Here is a 22081-nt window from a genome sequence, read left to right as displayed (position 1 = left end):
CCAATAAAACTATTTTATACGTAATATTGCTATTTAGCAGAGACCTAATAAGGTAACGGCCATTAGAAAATGACCTACTTAAAGGGGTTGTCCATGGGGGTGCAACACCGAGCAGCTTAATGGCCAGCTGTTCCAGATGCCACTGGATGTGCTCATCTGCGTAGTCGCACAGCACAGTGCCGTCAACTATATAGTGTCTACTGCCGAGTTCAGTGTCATCCTCCCCCTATTCAATTTCAGGGGCAAAGATTCTTTACCCGGTCATGGCTACTATACAGTCAAAAGAGATGTGCAGCTCCGCAACTGAACACTACCAACCACCATTGGCTTTTGGAACAGCTGATCATTGTACTGTCACACCCTCACCAATCAGATATTGGTGACCTATTCTAAGAAGGGAATTTTGTTACTTACCGTAAATTCCTTTTCTTCTAGCTCTTATTGGGAGACCCAGACGATTGGGGTATAGCTACTGCCCTCCGGAGGCCACACAAAGCACTACACTAAAAAGTGCAAGGCCCCTCCCCTTCTGGCTATACCCCCCCGTGGTATCACGGGTTCTCCAGTTTTAGTGCCAAAGCAAGAAGGAGGAAGCCAATAACTGGTTTAAACAAATTAACTCCGAATAACGTCGGAGAACTGAAAAACCGTTCAACATGAACAACATGTGTACCCGCAAACAACCAAGAAATCCCGAAGGACAACAGGGCGGGTGCTGGGTCTCCCAATAAGAGCTAGAAGAAAAGGAATTTACGGTAAGTAACAAAATTCCCTTCTTCTTCAGCGCTCTATTGGGAGACCCAGACGATTGGGACGTCCAAAAGCTGTCCCTGGGTGGGTAAAGAGATACCTCATGTTAGAGCTGCAAAACAGCCCTCCCCTACGGGGATGTCACTGCCGCCTGCAGGACTCTTCTACCTAAGCTGGCATCCGCCGAAGCATAGGTATGCACCTGATAATGTTTGGTGAAAGTGTGCAGACTCGACCAGGTAGCTGCCTGGCACACCTGTTGAGCCGAAGCCTGGTGTCGTAGCGCCCAGGACGCACCCACGGCTCTGGTTGAATGGGCTTTCAGCCCTGAAAGAACCGGAAGCCCTGCAGAACGGTAGGCTTCCAGAATTGGTTCTTTGATCCATCGAGCCAGGGTGGCTTTAGAAGCCTGCAACCTCTTGCGCGTACCAGCGACAAGGGCATCGGAACGGCGTATGGGCGCCGTGCGGGAAATGTAGATTCTGAGTGCTCTCACCAGATCTAGCAAACGTAAACATTCTCATACCGGTGAACCGGATGAGTGCAAAAGGACGGTAAGGAGATATCCTGATTAAGATGAAACGAGGATACGACCTTAGGGAGAAACTCCGGAATGATGCGCAGCACTACCTTGTCCTGGTGAAAACACCAGGAAGGGAGCCTTGGATGACAGAGCTGCCAGCTCAGACACTCGCCGAAGCGATGTGATCGCAACGAGAAACGCCACCTTCTGTGACAGGCGAGAAAAGGAAACTTCCTTCAGAGGCTCGAAAGCGGCTTCTGGAGAGGAACTAGAACCCTGTTCCGATCCCATGGGTCTAACGGCCGCTTGTACGGGGGTACGATATGACAAACCCCCTGCGGGAACGTGCGCACCTTAGAAAGACGTGCTAGACGCTTCTGAAAAAAACACGGATAGTGCTGAGACTTGCCCTTTGAGGGAGTCTAGCGACAAGCCCTTTTCTAACTCCTATTGTAGGAAGGAAAGAAAAGTAGGCAATGCAAATGGCCAGGGAGACACTCCCTGAGTAGAGCACCAGATTAAGAAAATCTTCCACGTTCTGTGGTAGATCTTAGCAGACGTGGGCTTCCTAGCCTGTCTCATGGTGGCAACGACCCCTTGGGATAATCCTGAAGACGCTAGGATCCAGGACACAAAGGCCACACAGTCAGGTTCAGGGCCGCAGAATTCCGATGGAGAAAACGGCCCTTGAGACAGTAAGTCTGGTCGGTCTGGTAGTGACCCCGGTCGGCCGACCGTGAGCTGCCACAGATCCGGGTACCACGATCTCCTCGGCCAGTCTGGTGCGACGAGTATGACGCGGCTGCAATCGGATCTGATTTTTGCGCAGTACTCTGGGCAAGAGTGCCAGAGGTGGAAACACATATGTGAGCCGGAACTGCGACCAATCTTGCACTAAGGCGTCTGCCGCCAGAGCTCTGTGATCGCGCGATCGTGCCATAAATGCCGGGACCTTGTTGGTGTGCCGAGACGCCATTAGGTCGACGTCCGGCACCCCCCAGCGGCAACAGATTTCCTGAAACACGTCCGGGTGAAGGGACCATTCCCCCGCGTCCATGCCCTGGCGACTGAGGAAGTCTGCTTCCCAGTTTTCTACGCCCGGGATGTGAACTGCAGATATGGTGGATGCTGTGTCCTCCACCCACATGAGGATTCGCCGGACTTCCTGGAAGGCTGCTGACTGCGTGTCCCTCCTTGGTGGTTGATGTATGCCACCGCTGTGGAGATGTCCGACTGGATTCGGATCTGCTCTCTTTCTAGCCACTTCTGGAAAGCTAATAGGGTAAGATACCCTGCCCCGATTTCCAGAACATCGATCTGAAGGGTGGACTCCTGCTGAGTCCACGTCCCCTGAGCCATGTGGCGGAGACAAACTGCTCCCCACCCTGACAGACTCGTATCTGTCGTGACCACTGCCCAGGATGGGGGCTATGACAATGAGGTGGGAATAAGCCACTATTGCAGAGAGTCCTCGGCCGTCAGGGAAAGGGAGACTTCCCGTCCAGGGAGGTTGACTGCCCATCCCATTGGCGGAGAATGTCCCATTGCCATTGGCGCAGATGAAACTGCGCAAAGAGAACTGCCTCGATGGCTGCCACCATCTTCCTCAGGAAGTGCATGAGGCGCCTTAAGGGGTGCGACTGGCCTTGAAGGAGAGACTGCACCTCTGTCTGCAGTGAACGCTGCTGGTTCAGCGGAAGCTTCACTATGGCTGATAGAGTATGAAACTCCATGCCAAGATACGTTAGTGATTGAGTCGGAGACAGATTTGACCTTGCCAAATTGATGATCCACCCGAAAGTCTGGAGAGTCTCCAGCGTAACATTCAGGCTGCGTTGGCATGCCTCGAGGGAGGGTGCTTTGACGAGTAGATCGTCCCAGTACGGGATCACCGGGTGTCCCTGAGAGTGCAAGACTGCTACCACTGCTGCCATGACCTTGGTGAACACCCGTGGGGCTGTCGCCAGACTGAATGGCAGAGCTACGAACTGAAGATGTTCGTCTCCTATCACACAACGTAGAAAAACGTTGGTGCTCCGTAGCAATTGGCACGTGGAGATAGGCATCTTTGATGTCTGTTGAGGCAAGGAAGTCTCCTCGAGACATTGAGGCAATGACGGATCGGAGGGAGCCCATCCGGAACCGCCTGGCGTTCGCATGCTCGTTGAGCAGTTTCAGGACCAGAACAGGACGGAAGGAACCGTCCATTTTTGGAGCCCCAAAGAGATTGGAGTACAAACCCTCGCCCTCGTTCCTGAGGGGGGACAGGGATCACCACTCCTTCTGCTCTTAGAGCGTCCACCGCCTGCAGCAGGGCATCTGCTCGGTGGAGAGGTGGGGCCGTTCTGAAGAATGGAGTCGGAGGACGAGAACAGAACACTGTCCTGTGCACGTGAGCACAATGTCCGTCACCCACCGGTCTGTGACCTGTGGCAGCTAAATGTTGCCAAAGGCGGGGGAGTCTGCCATCAACCGCGGATGCGGAGAGAGAGAGAGAGCTGAGAGTCCTGAGGAGACCGCCTTGGTAGCGGTTCCTCCGACTGCCTTCCTTGGGCGAGATTGAGCCCGGCCGGAATCTGAGCCCGTCTGAGGTTTTGTAGCCCTTTTGCACGAGGACAATTGGGACCTGCCGGAGCTTGGGAAGGACCGAAACCTCGACTGTACTTTTAGGACAGTATTAACAGGGTAAGTCGCAGTGCAGACATTGCGGGGTTACGGACGCCTCTGCGGTACAGATGTCCCTGCTCAAGGTCAGCTGCGCAAGAACAGTTGAAAAGGTTAGGTTGCCAATACGGCTGTGGATGCCGGAGCAACCGACACGCCGATAGCCTCCTAGACAGATTTCAACCAGAGTCCATCTGTCTGTGAATGGCATCTTTAAGTGAAGCCCCATCTCCAGTGCAACTATGGCTCTATATGCAAGCCTGGAGATTGGAGAATCCACCTTTGGACCCTGGGTCCAGCGCTGACCACGTCAGGGGAAAAGGGATAACGTGTATCCTAAAAACGTTTGGAGAAGACGCTTATCTGGTAAGCGTGGTGTTCCTGGACTGCTTCTCTGAAGTCAGCGTGGCCAGAAAAATACTCAATATCTGCGTGAGATACTGAAAAGGAACTTCTCCTGTTCGTCTCCTATCTCCACTGGGGGAGCTGAGGGAGAAAGATCCAACCTTCCATTGATGGACGGTATAGGATCATTCCGTATGGCGTTACCACCCGGTGTATCCGGATTGAGAGCGATGTCAGTATCAAAGCCCTGAAGATCTGCCCTTTTGGTCAAGTAGATTGCCCATGGGTGCAAGTCTCTATATTATGACTACTCCGTCCCTGTCCATGGACAGGGTTGACAGGAGGTTTCTTTGGCCACAACTAGTAGAGCCCCGGCAGACGAAGTGCTAGAGACCCCGGCAGACGACGTGCAACAGGGGAGCATGCACACAATGGGACGGTGTCATGAACAGCATCCCATGTAGTAAAAACAGCACTGAAATCTGTGTTGCTTTTTTGCCGCTGCCGACTAGCTATCTAGAAGTATATAGCCAAGATTGGTGACCGTACATTGCAATGTATAGCATACAGGCATAAAGTACAAAAGACCACTGCAGCACAAGCAATACAAGCAGCATAGAAGCCTGTGCCCTGGCACCCCTGCTCTTCTGCTGCTGCATACTAGTCATCTAGGGGAATATAGCCCAGAAGAGTGACCCTACAGTGCAATGTATAGCATACAAGCACAAGTACAAATGAACACTGCAGCACATGCAATCCAAGCAGCATAGAAGCCTGTGCCCTGGCACCTCTGCTCTTCTGCTGCTGTATACTGGTCATCTAGGGGAATATAGCCCAGAAGAGTGACCATACAGTGCAATGTATAGCATACAAGCACAAGTACAAATGAGCACTGCAGCACATGCAAAACAAGCAGCATAGAAGCCTGTGCCCTGGCACCTCTGCTCTTCTGCTGCTGTAGACTGGTCATCTAGGGGAATATAGCCCAGAAGAGTGACCATACAGTGCAATGTATAGCATACAAGCACAAGTACAAATGCACACTGCAGCCCATGCAATACAAGCAGCATAGAAAAAAACCTGTGCCCCAGCACCCTTGGTTTTCTGCTGCTGTAGTCTAGCCATTCCAGGAGAATATAGCTAAGACTAGCGACTGTACAGTGCAATTATTAGCATATAAGCATAAACACAAATGAACACCTCAGTCGTGCAATACAAGCAGCCTAGAAAGCCTGTGCTTTAGCACACCTGCTTTCCTGCTGCTGATGTGTCGCTCCCCCAGCGGGCATATAGCGACCTATGCAGTAAAAAACAACACATGTACACACTGCAGTTATATCGTGGTCAGCACTATGTGTGCCTCTTACCGCCCGCCTATAAGCGGGTGTATGATCGCCACCGTCCTGCCTTGGTGCCGAAAGTCCGAGCTCGGACTCAGTAATGGCTGCCGGCTTCTTCCCCAGCTCGTGTGAGGAGGGGCGGGCCGTGGGCGTGCCCCCAAGGCAGAGCGGGAATCCGGCGTCCGACAGTGTGCAGTGAGAGGGCTGGAGCATGTAAAAAGGCTCCAGCCCTCGGCGCTGCTGATTGCTCAGCGTCTGTCCCCTTCCCTGAGTGACAGGGAGGGGGCGGGAACGAAGCGGCACTAGGCCGCAGAAGCCGGGGACTGGATTTATAAGCGCCGCCGCCGTAAAAGCGCGGTCGGCGCCCAGTCCCCGGCGAACTACAAGTCCCAGCCGCGCCGCCGCTCCCGGAGCGTCCGGCGCGGTAGTTCCCAAAACACAAAGTCACTCAGCAAGCTGCAGTGACTGTAACCCTTTACTGTCCCCGGCGCACTAGCACACCCAGCAAGTCTGGAGTGTGCTGTGCCTGTGTGTACGGGGACACAGAGTACCTGTAATGGTGCAGGGCCATGTCCCTGAACGGTACTCCAGCTCCGTATCCAGCAGGTTCAAATGGGTCTGTGGATGGAGCCCGGCGTCAGAGCTTTGAGGCCGGCAGGATCCCACTTCCTCAGAGCCCCTCAGGGGGATGTGGAAGGAAAGCAGCATGTGGGCTCCAGCCTCCGTACCAGCAATAGGTACCTCAACCTTACAACACCATCCACGGGTGAGAAGGGAGCATGCTGGGGGCCCTATATGGGCCCTCTTTTCTTCCATCCGAAATAGTCAGCAGCTACTGCTGACTAAAATCTGTGGAGCTATGCGTGGATGTCTGACCTCCTTCGCACAAAGCTTGAAAACTGGAGAACCCGTGATACCACGGGGGGGTATAGCCAGAAGGGGAGGGGCCTTGCACTTTTTAGTGTAGTGCTTTGTGTGGCCTCCGGAGGGCAGTAGCTATACCCCAATCGTCTGGGTCTCCCAATAGAGCGCTGAAGAAAGACTCATTTACACACAACGATATCGCTAACGATATGTCGTCGGGGTCACGGAATTCGTGACGTACATCCGGCGTCGTTAGCGACGTCTTTGTGTGTAACAGCTCTGAGCGAGTCTTAACGATCAATCGTTGACACGTCGTTTATTTTCAAAATCTCGTTGGTCGTTGTGGACGTAGGTTGTTCGTCGTTCCTGAGGCAGCACACATAGTTACGTGTGACACCCCGGGAACGATGAACAACAGCGTACCTGCGTCCTCCGGCAACGAGGTAGGCGTGTCGTTAATGTGGCTGGTCTCTGCCCTTCCGCTTCTATTGGTCGGCCGCTGTGTGACGTCGCACGAACCTCCCCCTTAACAAAGAGGTTGTTCGCCGCCCAAAGCGATGTCGCTAGGAAGGTAAGTATGCGTGATGGGTGTTTGCGATATTGTGCACCACGGGCAGCGATTTGCCTGTGACGCACAAACGACAGGGGCGGGTACGCTCGCTAGCGATATCGTAGCGTGTAAATGGGCCTTAAGACTAGGCCATCAATGGAAAAGTCCCATATCACCTTTTTAAGTATATTTTTTTAGATTTGATATATTTTGGGTTTTTTTCAAATCTTGATCTTTATTAAAAAAAATAATAATGCATTTATAGGGTGTAACTCAATAGATTTCTTTAATGTAACCGCTGCTGACGAAGACTGCGGATCAGCTCCTTTTCAGAAGTTGATCTGCAATACTTGGCAGCGGCCACTAAACCTTGTACATGGCTGTTCTTTTGCTCTCGGTACATACAGTAATTCCATGTACCGATCTGATATTGATGACACAAGGACAATTAATCAATATGAAAAAGTGCTAAAAAAACACTTAAGCCCCCGTTCAACTACTAACAGTAGTCAGTCAATGACATTGTAAAGTCGAGTGGAGTCCGCATACATTAAGTGCCTACATTCCAGCTGTATCTATATTCAGCCGCCTTGGATAGTCTTCCAAGGAAAGTGCTGTGCTGATGAATAGCAGCAGTGCTGGAGTTGGCTGTACTAAAATTACTCCTTCATACATGAAACTAGAAAGCAACTCCGCCATGTGTACAGCCTAAGGAATTTGCTGGCCTATTTTTGTCCTCTGTGGTCTTTTCGGGACACAGATGTGTATCCTAGTGGGTTCAAGCTGTAAAGGTTGCAGAATATAGGCGTCCGTGTACTGGAAGATTTAAATCCCATACACCATCTGACAATTTTTACTACCACACAAAATGATAAAAAACAAAAAAAAGCCTTCTGGGCTTCTGGTACTCGCATTCAGAGATATGATGTACAGCAGCCACTTAGATCACGGACCTGGACGTCTACGGAACAGCTTTCTAGGCCTTCTCTGTGATCTGTGCAGAGGTCTGTGTGCAGTGAGCTGTGATTACTTATTGTGAATGGTCAATTCTATGTGATATTTACCAATAGGTTAATCCTGTCTGTGAAGATAATGAGATGACTACTGGAAAGTGATCTCCACAGAAAGATCTCCATCTTTAGTTTTAGTGGTCGGAGTGAATATTAATAGATTTTATTTCTTTATGTAGTGATATATGAAAAAAAAAAAAATAAATAAATAAAACAAAGAAGACGTATGAGTCTAGGATAGCCTCAGTGGCCAGTGTGAAAATTGCAAAATTTCTAAACATCCATATATTTTTTAATACAGATTCTAATGACACACTACCAATGAGGATGGTCATAAACCTATGATTTGGGATGATTCATTATGATTGGCTTTGCACACGCCAGTTTAAAAGGGTTCACTGGAATATGATGTACCAAATCCATTTAGGGGTGAATGCCACTTAATGAACTCTGTGCACCTCCTCAGTGGCATGCGCCTCGCCAGCAGTGCTCCTCCAGACATGGCTCCCATGTCTCATGCATTTGACAGGTGTGTATGCCCATGCTCCATCCCGCTGCAGCTCCTTCCCAGCTATGCCCATGCCTCATCCTGCCCTGGCTCCTCCCCAGGTATGCCCATACCCCATCCTGCACCGGCTCCTCCCCATCTATGCCCATGACCCATCCTGCCCTGGCTCCTCCCCAGCTATGCCCATACCCCATCCTGCCCTGGCTCCTCCCCAGCTATATCCATGCCCCATCCTGCTTCGGCTCCTCCCCAGCTATGTCCATGCCCCGCCTCCTCCCCAGCTATGCCCATGCCCCATCCTGCTCCAGCTCCTACCCAGCTATGCCAATGCCCCATCCTGCTCCATCTCCTCCTCAGCTATGTCTATGCCCCATCCTGCCCTGGCTCCTCCCCAGCTATATCCATGCCCCATCCTGCTTCGGCTCCTCCCCAGCTATGTCCATGCCCCGCCTCCTCCCCAGCTATGCCCATGCCCCATCCTGCTCCAGCTCCTACCCAGCTATGCCAATGCCCCATCCTGCTCCATCTCCTCCTCAGCTATGTCTATGCCCCATCCTGCACTGGCTCCTCCCCAGCTATGTCCATGCCCCATCCTGCACTGGCTCCTCCCCAGCTTTGTCCATGTCCCATCCTGCACTGGCTCCTCCCCAGCTATGCCCATGTACCTTCATGCCCAGGCTCCTTCCAGCTATGCCCATTTTGGCAGAGCGGCTTCAAATTGATGTGAAAACTGCAAAAGTCTCCCCAATTATTTTGCATGGCTTCACAGTATTTATGCCAGCTTTCTCGAGAAACCACTTTGATGAAGTGCCCCCTATACCTTTACATCTATACAAGGGAGTTGGGAGGACTCTCTCTTGGCCTAATCAATGACATCAAGCATTATTAGCTTTTCTATACTTCTTTCCAATAAAATAAACATAAGGAGAATTACTGTGCTCATCATCTGCCTGACATAGTAAAGCCGACCTTCTTATGCAGCTCTTCCTTGCTATAGCCAAGCAATTTCAAGAACTTTTCCCTTGCATCCTGTTCAAAGTTAACCTGTAATGAAACAAGACATCAAGGTCATGATAAGTCAATGATAAGGAAGCATCATCTGAATATCCACAAACTATTAAAAGAAGATTGATTCAACAAAAAAAAAAAAAAAATATGTCCTCTTCTTTCAAGAGCCATAACCATTTTTCCCTTCAACATAAGGGACTAGGGGTACATTTTAAGGGGTGAATTCTTCAATGTAGTTTTTGTCTTATTCCTTTACAGTTTTCAAGATATTTTACTGCAGTTATTTAAAGGAAACCGTCATAGCTTACCACGAATGGACAAAAATCTGTCTGTGTCATGTGATCACGCAGGTACAAAGTTCATTACAATTACGGCAGTTATCAGAGCTGAATCTTGTAAAGAAATCGCATACGTGAGCACATAATATATAACAGAAGAAACGTCTTACACAGCTAAGATAAGACCTTTGACTTCAGGCACTGATTGACAAATAGTAGCTATGCCTAGAACAATATTACCATTTTTATTGTGCTCATCATTCAAGAAACATTTCCTTAAAAAAGGTGTTTTTTTTATTCTGCAATTAATATAAATGGAAAACAGTGCCTTGCAATTAAAAAGTAATAAAACATGTTGATGTTCTTTTAACAGCGAGCCCAAAAGCTAAAAACTCTGCAACATAGTGCAAAAACCTGCAGTTCTGCAAACATCGGTGGAGAATTGGAAAGCTTGGATTTTCTCTCTAGAGCAGGGGTCTCAAACTCAGCTGGGTGTATGGGCCGCATATAAAAAAAAAAATTGAGAGGGGCCGCATTCTTTGCAGGACAAAGTGACATTTTTTAATGATTCCATGGGGTTTTTTTTTTATACACCTTTGGTCACTTTTTTGAACATTTTTTTCTTGTTTATTATAACAAACCTGCACTTCACTTTTTTGTTTAGTTAAGTTTATATATAAAAAAAGCAATTTTAAAATGGCAAAAGTAGGATTTTTGTGTACTCACCGTAAAATCTCTTTCTCTGAGTCTTCATTGGGGGACACAGGACCATGGGTTATGCTGCTGTCACTAGGAGGCTGACACTAAGTAAACATAAAAAAGTTAGCTCCTCCCTAGCAGTATACACCCCGAGCCGGAGGCGGGCTCAGATCAGTTGGTGCACAAGCAGTAGGAGGAGTACCAGAATCACCATACATAAACACAAGTTGTAACTAAAACAATGCAGCCGTGCAAACAAGAGGTCTATGAACATAAGACCACTGAAAAATAGCAGGCAAATGCAATTGAACAACCAAAAAACCAAGCAGGGTGGGTGCTGTGTCCCCCAATGAAGACTTAGAGAAAGAGATTTTACGGTGAGTACACAAAAATCCTACTTTCTCTATCGTTTCATTGGGGGACACAGGACCATGGGACGTCCAAAAGCAGTCCCTGGGTGGGAATACTGAAAAACCCGCAGAGGAAGAAAAACAACAACCTCTCTCGGCGGGCTTGCACTATAATTGAATGCTGCCACCCTATTACAGGTGTGCAACTGCTGCCTGCAAGACCTTTCTCCCAAAAATAGCATCTGCCGATGCTTGGGTGTGAACCTGGTAGAACCTAGTAAAGGTGTGCAGGCTAGACCAGGTGGCGGCCTTGCAGACCTGGTCGGCCGACGCCTGATGCCTAATCGCCCAAGAGGCTCCCACTGCACGGGTAGAGTGCGCCTTTACCCCCCGCGGCGGAGACTTGTCCCGAATCCGATAGGCCTCTGATATGGCGGAACGGATCCATCTGGCAATTGTGGCCTTGGATGCCGATTCACCCCTCTTGGGACCAGAAGGGAGAACAAACAGACCATCTGACTTATGGAACGGCGCGGTTCTGGAGACATAAATTCTAAGTGCACGCACTAGGTCCAGGGTGTGCAAGGACCTCTCCAAGCTGTGAGAGGGGCCAGGACAGAAGGACGGAAGAACGATTTCTTCGTTAAGATGGAACGGGGAGACCACCTTTGGGAGAAAAGCGGGATCTGGCCGGAGAACCGCTTTGTCCTGGTGAAAAATCAAAAAGGGGGAACGACAAGAGAGAGCTGCCAGCTCTGACGTCCTGCGAATGGAAGTGATGGCAACAAGAAACACCACCTTCCAAGACAGGTGAGAGAGGGAAGATTCTCGCAAGGGCTCGAATGGGGAGCCCTGAAGTGACCCTAGGACTAGATTAAGGTCCCACGGTTCTAGAGGCCGACGGAACGGCGGTGCCAGGTGGGCCACTCCCTGGATGAAGGTCCTAACCTGTGAACGAGCGGCCAGTGGCTTCTGAAACAGGATTGAAAACGCAGAAATCTGGCCTTTTAGTGTTGCGAGCGAGAGACCCGCATCTAGGCCTGACTGCAAGAATGCCAATAGGGAAGGAAGGGAGAAGGCGAGAGGAGAAGAAATATTCTGCTCTTCACACCACCTGAAGAAAACCTTCCACGTGCGGTGGTAAATCTTTGATGAAGATGGCTTCCTGGCCCTAATCATTGTCTGAATCACTCTTGAGGAAAAACCAGCCTTAGCTAGAACCCAGGATTCAATGGCCAGGCCGTCAAATTTAGGACCTGTGAGTTCTGATGGAAGAGAGGTCCCTGCTGCAGGAGATCTGGACGGTCTGGAAGGCGCCACGGAGCGTCTGCGAGGAGCTGAGTTAGTTCCGCGAACCATGCTCGCCTGGGCCAGTCCGGAGCCACTAGGATGACCGGTATCCCTTCCGCCTTGATCTTCTTGAGGACCCTCGGAATTAGAGGGAGCGGAGGGAAGATGTACGGGAGACTGAACTGGCTCCATGACAGGGTGAGGGCGTCGACTCCTAAAGCCAAGCGGTCGCGGCACCGCGCTACAAAGTGCGGAACCTGACGGTTGAACCGGGAGGCCATTAGGTCCACGTCCGGAACTCCCCATCTGTCGCAGATCTGGTTGAAGACTTCCCGGTTGAGGGACCATTCTCCGGAGGCGAGGCCTTCGCTGCTGAGGAAGTCCGCCGCCCAATTGTCCACGCCTGGGATGTGTACCGCTGAGATCAGGGAGTGATGACACTCGGCCCAGTGCAAAATCTTCTTGACTTCTCGCATCGCCCCGACACTTCTTGTGCCGCCTTGGTGGTTGATGTACGCCACCGCCGTCGCATTGTCCGACTGGATCCTGACCGGGCAACCCTGTACTAGGTGCCGAAACTGCTGCAAGGCTAGCCGGATGGCTCTTATCTCCAAAATGTTGATCTGGAGGCAACTCTCTCTCGGTGACCATCGGCCCTGCGCTGTGTGATGTCGAAACACTGCTCCCCAGCCCTGGAGACTGGCGTCGGTGGTCACTATCTTCCAGTGGAGCGGGAGGAAAGACCTTCCTGATGCGAGGTTGTGTTGATTGAGCCACCAACGGAGGGAGTGGCGGGTCTCCGGCGAAAGATGAAACCTGCGGTCCAGAGAAAAGGGAGATCTGTCCCACTTCTTCAGCAAGGCCAGCTGGAGGGGCCGGAGATGGAACTGTGCAAAGGGTACCGCTTCCATCGCCGCCACCATACGACCGAGGACTCGCATGCCGAACCTGATGGAAACTTGGCGCTGACACCGGAGAGCGCGGAGGCCTCGTTGTAGGGAGGACATCTTCTCCTGTGTGAGGAAAAGTCGCCCTTGGATGGTATCGAATACCATGCCTAAAAAGGTGATCCGACGGGCCGGGGTCAGAGAGGACTTCTTCCGATTTATCAGCCACCCTAACCGTGAAAGGGTGTCGATCGTGACCTGAACCCCAAGACGACAGTCCTCGAAGGAAGAGCCCTTTATCAACATATCGTCCAAGTACGGGATGACCATGACACCCCTGGCATGCAGGACGGACATGGCAGCAGCCATGATCTTCGTAAAGACCCTGGGTGCGGATGCGAGGCCGAAGGGAAGAGCCGTGAACTGGAAGTGATCTTCCGCTATCGCAAAACGGAGGAACTGTTGGTGAGAGGTGGCTATCGGGACGTGAAGATAGGCGTCTTGAATATCCAGCGATGCCAGGAATTCGCCTACCTCCATGGACGCGATGACGGACCGGAGTGACTCCATTCGAAACGGCCGAGGCCTCACCGACCTGTTCAGAAGCTTTAGGTCGAGGACGGGACGGACAGAGCCGTCCTTTTTGGGGACCACGAAAAGGTTGGAATAGAACCCCTTGAAACGCTCTGCGGGAGGGACTGGCACCACGACTCCGGTTCGGAGGAGGGAGTCTATGGAGTGAAAGAACGCGCGAGCCCGCGCGGTAGACTCGGGAGGGCGAGATAGGAAAAAACGTCTCGGTGGCTTTGCTTCGAATTCTATTTTGTAGCCTGATGTGATGATCTCTCTGACCCAGGCATCGGCGGTCAGGGGGATCCACACATGCTGAAAACGAGACAGACGCCCTCCAACAAGTCTGGCGCTGTTGCGCGCCGACCGAGAGTCACTTGGAGGTACGTCGGCAGTAACCAGAAGAGGATCTCGTGGACTGGCGGGGGCGTGAACGCCAGGCGGGATTGGTCTTGAATGACGGGGTCTTCCTGTCTCTCGGAGGAGAGCGGCTTTTCCGCGGCTGGGGATTGGAGCTGAAGCTGCGAAAGGGCCGGAAACGAGCGGTGGGGCGCCGATTCTGGAAGCGCTTGGGGCGCAATTGGGGGAGAGATGTACTCTTTCCTCCCGTTGCATCGGAGATCAGCTGGTCCAGCCTATCTCCGAAGAGACGCTCCCCTAGGAAGGGCAGGGAAGTTAGTGACTTCTTAGAGGCCGCATCCGCGTTCCAGGACCGGAGCCAAAGGGCTCGACGGATGGCCACATTGTTGCTGGCGGCCTGGGTCGCGCAACTTGCAGACGCCAGGGCTGCATTGAGCAAGTACTCACCCGCGAGGGAAATCTGCGAGGCGATGGGAACCAGGTCCGGATTGGCAGGAATGGCGCGGAGACCATAGCGTAGCGTGTCCGCCCAGGACATCAGGGCCTTCGCAACCCAAACCGAGGCGAAGGCTGGAGAGAGGGATGTGCCCGCTGCCTCGAAGGCGGAACGGGCCAACCTGTCAATAGTACGGTCCGTAGGGTCTTTGAGAGACGTACCGTTAGTGAGTGGAAGGACTGTGTGAGAAGACAGGCGGGAGATTGGGGGGGTCAACCACAGGGGATCCTGCCCAATCCTTTCGAAGACCCTCAGGAAATGGATAATGCAAATCGATGGACTTACCGCTGGTAAATACCCTGTCCGGCTGTTGCCTGTGGCTGCGCAGTAACTCAGCGAACTCTGGATGCCCGCTGAATGTGTTCTGGGCCCGCTTCACCCGCTTAAAGGAGACCTGGGTGCTCTGGGAGGAGACTGGGTCCACCTGTACCTTCAAGGTCTGGTTTACTGCTTCTATCAGGCTATTTACCATGCGCCGAATATCAGCCGCCTGCTCTGAGTCCCATCAGAATCATCCTCGGAGCAGTCAGAAGCCTCCCTGGAGGACTGACGGTCTGGACCTGGGGATGAAGGTGAAACCTGGGAAGAGTCTGAGGACGAGACCTGGCGGGTCCGTTTCTGAGCAGCAGAGGAGGACCCTGCAACAGGGCTCACCTGCTCCGGAGGCAATTGTGCCGTGTCTGCGGGAATCTGGGCGAGCGACGGCAGCAGGCATAGAGCTTGCGCGATGGTCCGAGAAGCCTCAGAGAGGGAATCTACGGACTGGGACAGGGACGCTAGCCAGTCGGGGGGGGGGGGGGGGGGGGCGGGACGCAGGGCCCTGCAGCATATGGCGCTGTGGCGTCTGCGGTATCAGAAACGTCGGCCGCGGAGTCCTGCGGAGGCTGCGCGTCTGTAGAACAGACGGAGCATAGTGGGGCGTCCTGACCCTGGGAAAATTTGGAGCTGCAGGAGGAGCATGCAAAAAATAGTGCAAAGGGGGCCTGCTTGGATTGGGTGGGCTTAGCCTTAGGCATGGTGCAAACAGGTACTCTCCCTGGTGGCTGCTAGGAAGGAGACAGGAGAGGGTTAACTCGTCCCTAAATTCAGAGAATGCTACCTAGTGAGGGCTACTCCTTAGGAGCAGAGATTACCCAGGTCCTGCGTGCTGCCCACCAGTCCAGAAGTGGAGTCCAGGAATGAGCTGGCCAGAAAGTCAGAACGCCGGCGCGCTGCAGCCTCAGGGGACCAGAGGCAGGCTAAAATGGAGAGGGGACGCTGGAGGAGGCTGGGGGAGGAGCAGGATTCCGGCGCGAAAAAACCGGAGGATTCACAGCCCCCACCATCAGCCAGGAGGCAGAGCAGTGGGAGGTACAGAGGGAGACGACCGGCGGCCAATAGCGCTGCAGCGGGGGCGTGGCTAGGACGCAGGAGCGACTAGGCCGAGACCGGGGACTTAATTTATGGAGAGGGCCGGGGGAAAGAGCAGGGAAAGTCGGTCCTACCTGCAATCGGCGGCGCCGGCCAAGCGATGGATGCGGTGCAGGCAGGGCTCCCTGGCCCTGCATGTGTACAGCGCTGCTCATCCAGGAAAGCTCCGGGGGAGAGCGTGCTGAAGGCAGGGTAGTGGACATCATGATGGGGGTAGACAGCCCCCTTCCAGGAGAAGGCAGCGTGACAGGGCCCCATCTATCACACACGCTGCGGAGGTTCCATCCCTGCTGTACTCCCCTGTACGCCCTTTGGGGTGATACCGCAGGGCGAATCAGGGGTGCCCACAAAACAACCTGCCCACACGCGCACCCCCGGGAGTGGTACCACGGGGACGGGCGGGGGAGAGGGCCCCGAAGTCTCAAGCCCCTGCGACCCTGGGGAGCGGTACCCACGGGGCTGCGGAGGATGAGTGAAGCGAATACCTGCAGAGAAAAAGACGACAGGTATGAGAGTGATGAGCGGCGCCGAAATAAAAGAAAAAAAAAAAGCGCAAAAACATACATGGCTGAGGGGGGCCGAGACGGCCCACATCAGCCTCCTACGACACTAAGCTAAAACTGATCTGAGCCCGCCTCCGGCTCGGGGTGTATACTGCTAGGGAGGAGCTAACTTTTTTATGTTTACTTAGTGTCAGCCTCCTAGTGACAGCAGCATAACCCATGGTCCTGTGTCCCCCAATGAAACGATAGAGAAAAAAAATTTCATGCTTTATTTTGATTTTTTTTTTTTGATTTTTTTTTTACATTTTATCACCTTCTTGCAATATTTTTTCACAATTAACAGCATATAGTAATCTTAGCCAACATCTTGTGGTAATGTCCTCCATCCGTGTGCCCTGGAGTAAGGTGCTCATCCTTGTAGTATTGTGCCCATCCTTGTGGTATTGTGCCTAGTAGTATTGTGCCCTGTAGTATTGTGATCATCCTTGTGCCCTGTAGTATTGTGCCCAGTAATATTGTGCCCATCCTTGTGCCTAGTAGTATTGTGCCCTGTAGTATTGTGATCATCCTTGTGCCCTGTAGTATTGTGCCCAGTAGTATTGTGCTCATTCTTATGCGCTGTAGTATTGTGTCCAGTAGTATTGTGCCCGGTCGTATTATGATCATCCTTGTGCCCTGTAGTATTGTGCTCTGTAGTATTGTGACCAGTAGTATTGTACTCATCCTTGTGCCCTGTAGTATTGTGCCCTGTAGTATTGTGATCATCCTTGTGCCTTGTAGTATTGTGATCATCTTCGTGCCCTGTAGTATTGTGCCCTGTAGTATTGTGCTCACCCTTGTGCCCTGTAGTATTGTGATCATCTTCGTGCCCTGTAGTATTGTGCTCTGTAGTATTGTGATCATCCTTGTGCCCTGTAGTATTGTGCCCTGTAGTATTGTGCTCATCCTTGTGCCCTGTAGTATTGTGCTCATCCTTGTGCCCTGTAGTATTGTGCTCATCCTTGTGCCCTGTAGTATTGTGCCCTGTAGTATTGTGCTCATCCTCGTGCCCTGTAGTATTGTGCCCTGGAGCCGAATGCATCCTCCCTAGGAAGAACACAGTGAGGAGACTGCAGCGCCCCAAACCCTGATTGCAGGCACGGGCCGCTGCGGCCCCGCAGGTCCAGGACACAGCAAGTCCTGATCGCGGGCATGTACCTTACCTGCTTGTTGCGGCCCATGACGATCGCGGGCCTATGCTGGGGGTCGGTGCCGGCGGGACTTTACTACAGTTAGCTCCTCTGCGCGCTACCGCAAATGAGTCGTCTGCGCTGTACCAATGGCTGCCGCTCGCCAATCAGATGCCAGGAGGTGACGTCATAGAGAGACGTCACCTCCTTGCATTTGATTGGCTGACGGCAGCCACTGGTATAGCGCAGACAGCTCCTCTGCGCTGTACCGCAAATGAGTCAACTCTAGTAAAGTTCTGTAGGTACCGACCGCCGGCATAGGGCCGCGATCGTCAGGGTTTCTGCGGGCCGCAACAAGCCGCCTCAGGGGCCGCATGCGGCCCGCAGCCCACGTGTTTGAGAGCTCTGCTTTAGAGAGTGGAAAGGATGAAGTATAGAATGAGAAATGCTGTGTCTGAGGGCAGCAAAAGTAGACAAAGCCATGTATTCATACCAAACATCTGGAATCTGGATAAATTAAGGGGTTATTCTCCCCCGAAAAAAAAATATAAATTTATCCATGATTAGAGATGAGCGAATACCGTAATAGAGATGAGCGAATACCGTAATACTCGTATTCGCTATACTTGTAACTAGTACTTTGTAATATTTGTGTATGCATTATGCAAGTCAAGGGGAAATGAAAGTAATTTTCTGCTGGACCCATCAGAGAGGTCTGCGGGCCTGAGGACAAGGCTGGAATGGATAGGAAAGTGAAGAAACTGAATGGGGAGAGCCTGGAGAATATGCCTGCATGCATTTCTAACTCCCATATGGTTTCTGGGAATGAGGATGTCACAGTATTACGCCACTTATTCTCTCTCTCCAAGTCCTTCATACTCACTAATCACGGCGCGGCAGTCACACAGCACCCGCTGCCTCTCACTCCTCTTCCCTACCCACTCATTAGGCTCATACATATTCACGGCACCCGCTCATTAGCCTCATTACATATTCACTTCTCTCGACCACCGACGTCTGATTGGTTGCACTCAGACCCGCCCCTACGCTGAGTGACAACTGTCAGACTGCAACCAATCACAGCCACCGGTAGGTACTATATGGTACAGTAAAATAAATATTTTTTTAAAAAAATCGTTGTACGGTCCCCCCAATTTTGATACCCAGCCAAGACAAAGCCTCACAGCTGATGGCTGGTATTCTCAGACTGGGGAGAGCCATGTTATTGGGAGCCCCCCAGCCTAAAAATATCAGCAAGTAGCCGCCCAGAATTGCCACAACCATTAGATGCGACAGTCATGGGTTACCCGACTCATCCCGAATGCCCTGATGCGGTGGCAATCGTAATGAGGGAGTTGATGGCAGCCCATAGATGCCACTAAGTCCTAGATTAATCATGGCAGGCGTTTATGAGACACCCCTCATCATTGATCTGTAATTGAAAGTAAATAAGCAAACACAAAAAAAATCCTTTATTTGAAATAAAAGACAAAAAAAGCACACTCTTTCACCACTTTATTATCCCCCCCATACACCCTTGCAGATTCGACGTAATCCACATAAGGTCCCACGACGATTCCAGCACTGCTACAACTAAATCTCACAGCGAGCACCTTAGAACAAGACTGCCCGCTGTGAAATTTAAGCCGCAAGTGAAACGAGCCGCACAATCTGCTGGCACATCACTCAGAATGAATGTTGGGGAACCCATGACGTCACTGCCGTGACACACGCCGTTCTTTGGGGCTCGCAGCTGTGACGTCAGAGGTTCAGCCAAGTTCATTCTGATAGCACGTCACTCCAGAATGAACAAGGGTGAACCCATGACGTCACTGCCATGACACGTGCCGTACTGCAGGGCCAAGGTCACCGCTCACAGCAGCATGTACTGACCTCAGTCCCCGACAGCTCCTCCTGTCATAGCTGTGTGCTCTACAAGGAGGAGCTGTTGAGAGACACCAGGCTGAAAGCAGATGGCAGGTGTTGATCACCGCACTCCCCCCGTACGGCATTGTCAGTGTTTAAGGGCTGGCGGGGAGTGGGATACGGTCCCGCACTTTAACACTGACAATGCCATCCGGGGATTGTGGGGCAGCCCGCACCTCCATGCCGGTAGTGTCACTGTTAAAGTACTTGTAGGGTGCGGGACATGGTCCCGCAATTTAAGCCAGAGAGCTTCAGGTCATCAGAGGTCATACCGTGGGAACCCTGAATGACCGTTAATGAACTGATTGATGTCACTGCTGCCAGGCGGGTCCCCTTTTGGTCAGTGTTTCCCAGAGCCTGGAGAGATCGGACATGTTTTGGGTCTCTCCAGGCTCGGATATAGCAGAGCCAGGATAGTCGTGGGACCTCATGTGGATTACGTCGGACTTGGGTGTTTTGGAATTAATAAAGAGGGTTTTTTTGTATTTTATTCCAAATAAAGGATTCTCAGTGTATGTGTATTTCTTTTTACATATAGGATTAGTGATGGGGGGTCTCATAGAAGACCCCTTCCCATCACTAATTCTGGGCTTGATGATAGCTGTGTGCTGTTGTTAACTATTAACCCCTCATTACACCGATTGCCACCGCATCAGGGCCATCAGGATGAGCCAGGTAAAGTCCCGGGACTGTCGCATCTAATCGATGCGGCAATTCCGGACGGCTGCTGACTGATTTTTAGGATGGGGGGCTCCCGATAACATGGATCTCCTTAGCCTGAAAATACCATCCCTCAGCTATGAGGCTTTATCTTGGCTGGATATCAAAATTGGGGGGACCGCACACTTTTTTTTAATAATTTATTTATTGTACTGTAAGATATAGAACCACCCACCGGCGGCTGTGATTGGTTGCAGTCAGAGAGCTGTTACTCAACGTGGGGGCAGGTTTAACTGCAAAAAAAACACGGCCACCGGTGTGCGGGGGAAGCAGTGAATATATAGGAGCATGATGAGAGGGTGCAGTGAATATGTATGAGCTTAATGAGCGGCAGGGAAGACGAATGAGAGGCAGCGGGAGCAGTGTGACCGTCATGCCGCAATTGGAGAGTATGACGATTAGAGAGATGCTGGCAATGTAATGTGCACAAAATGGTGGCGGCCAGCCAATCAAAGTAATGCCACAACGAAGATGGCTGCGGCATTACTGTGATTGGTTAAGAAGCACAAAATGTTCAGTGGCTGCAAATCAGGCGCCAAACATGCTGGGTGGGACATCAGAATATAGTGAGGCGAACACACCATTACTCACTGTATAACGAATACCCTGAATACCGCACTATTCTGCGAACAGTGAACAGTGACAAATACATTTGCTCATCACTATCTATGATCCTTAGGATATTGGATAACTTGCTGATCACTGAAGGTTCTAATCATTGAAACATTCAGTGATTTCAAGATGGAGGCTCTGGTATCACAAGAACAGGGCTTTACAACCCGCTTCTGGAGTGGAGATTCACTTATTATTTATAGAGCACCCTTGATTCCATTGTGCTATATACAAGATGGGGCACATAATTTCAGCTATACATTACAATGAACAATGAAAAACTGGTACAGATGGAGGAGGACCCTTCCCCTGAGGCTTACATTCTACAGGATAATGGGGAGGGAGGTTTATCAGTAACTCCCATGGTGATGAGATGTCAGCGATGTTAAGGCAGGCTGTAAGCTCTCAGGTGCCACCATAAAGGGGTGTGGGATCCCGCAACCCAAAAGACTTGCTACAAAAAAGATTTTGGTAACTCACAGTAAAATCTGTTTCTCTGAGCCTTCACTGGGTGACACAGGAAACCATGGGTGTATGCTGCTGCCACTACGCAATAAAAAAAGCTCCTCCTCAGTAGGATACAATCAACAACCAGAGCCAAGCTGATCAGTTAATATGAAAGCAATAAGAGAAGCAACCTAAATTAAAATACAGACTGGTCCAACAGTCATTTAAAAAGGACGGGTTCTGTGTCCTCCAATGTAGGCTTCCGAGAACGAAATGTTACGGCGAGTACCCAAAATCTCATTTTCTCTATCGCTTCATTGGGGGACACAGAAAAACATGAGACGTTCCAAACCAGTCCCCAAGGGTGGGAAGAGAAAGGACTAAGAAAAAAAAAGTAAGAGCAGAGGTGAAATTCTCAGATCGGAAGCCGGCCACTAATTTGCAAAGCCTTTTGGCCTAGGACCAAAACTATCAAGGAAAAAGGAAAGAGAGGTGTGTACTCTGTAGAAGATGGAAAAGGTAAGTACAGATAATTATAATGCAGTCTACAGAACTGCCAATTAGAGGCTTGACCACAAAAGATCCAGGAATCCAAGGCACATTTAAGGCTAAGTTCACACTTCAGTTGTTTTGCATCAATCACAATCCGTCGCCTTGGGGAATTACGGTATCCTGCAAAATATTTTGCAGGAATCCAGTATTTCCCCATAGACTTCTATTAGTGACGGATTGCGACTGATGACCCTGTGTTGCATCCGCTGCGTCGCGGTCCGTCGTTTTTGACTGACCGCCGAGCGGGGAG

General features: G+C 51.2%; 1 protein-coding gene across 5 annotated transcripts in view; it reads right to left on the bottom strand.

Moving 5' to 3' along the window:
- The window catches only part of SEC31B (SEC31 homolog B, COPII component), a 231866-nt gene that overhangs the window by 126391 nt on the left and 83394 nt on the right, over positions 1-22081 (bottom strand). For all 5 annotated transcript variants that reach the window (XM_075348917.1, XM_075348918.1, XM_075348919.1 and 2 more), the window contains exon 12: positions 9524-9598. In XM_075348917.1, coding sequence (XP_075205032.1) covers positions 9524-9598 — 75 coding nt within the window. The remainder of the gene's footprint in view (positions 1-9523; positions 9599-22081) is intronic.

Source organism: Anomaloglossus baeobatrachus, chromosome 5, assembly GCF_048569485.1.
Source record: "Anomaloglossus baeobatrachus isolate aAnoBae1 chromosome 5, aAnoBae1.hap1, whole genome shotgun sequence".
NCBI classification, from domain to species: domain Eukaryota; kingdom Metazoa; phylum Chordata; class Amphibia; order Anura; family Aromobatidae; genus Anomaloglossus; species Anomaloglossus baeobatrachus.
This window is presented reverse-complemented; position numbering and strand designations above follow the sequence as displayed.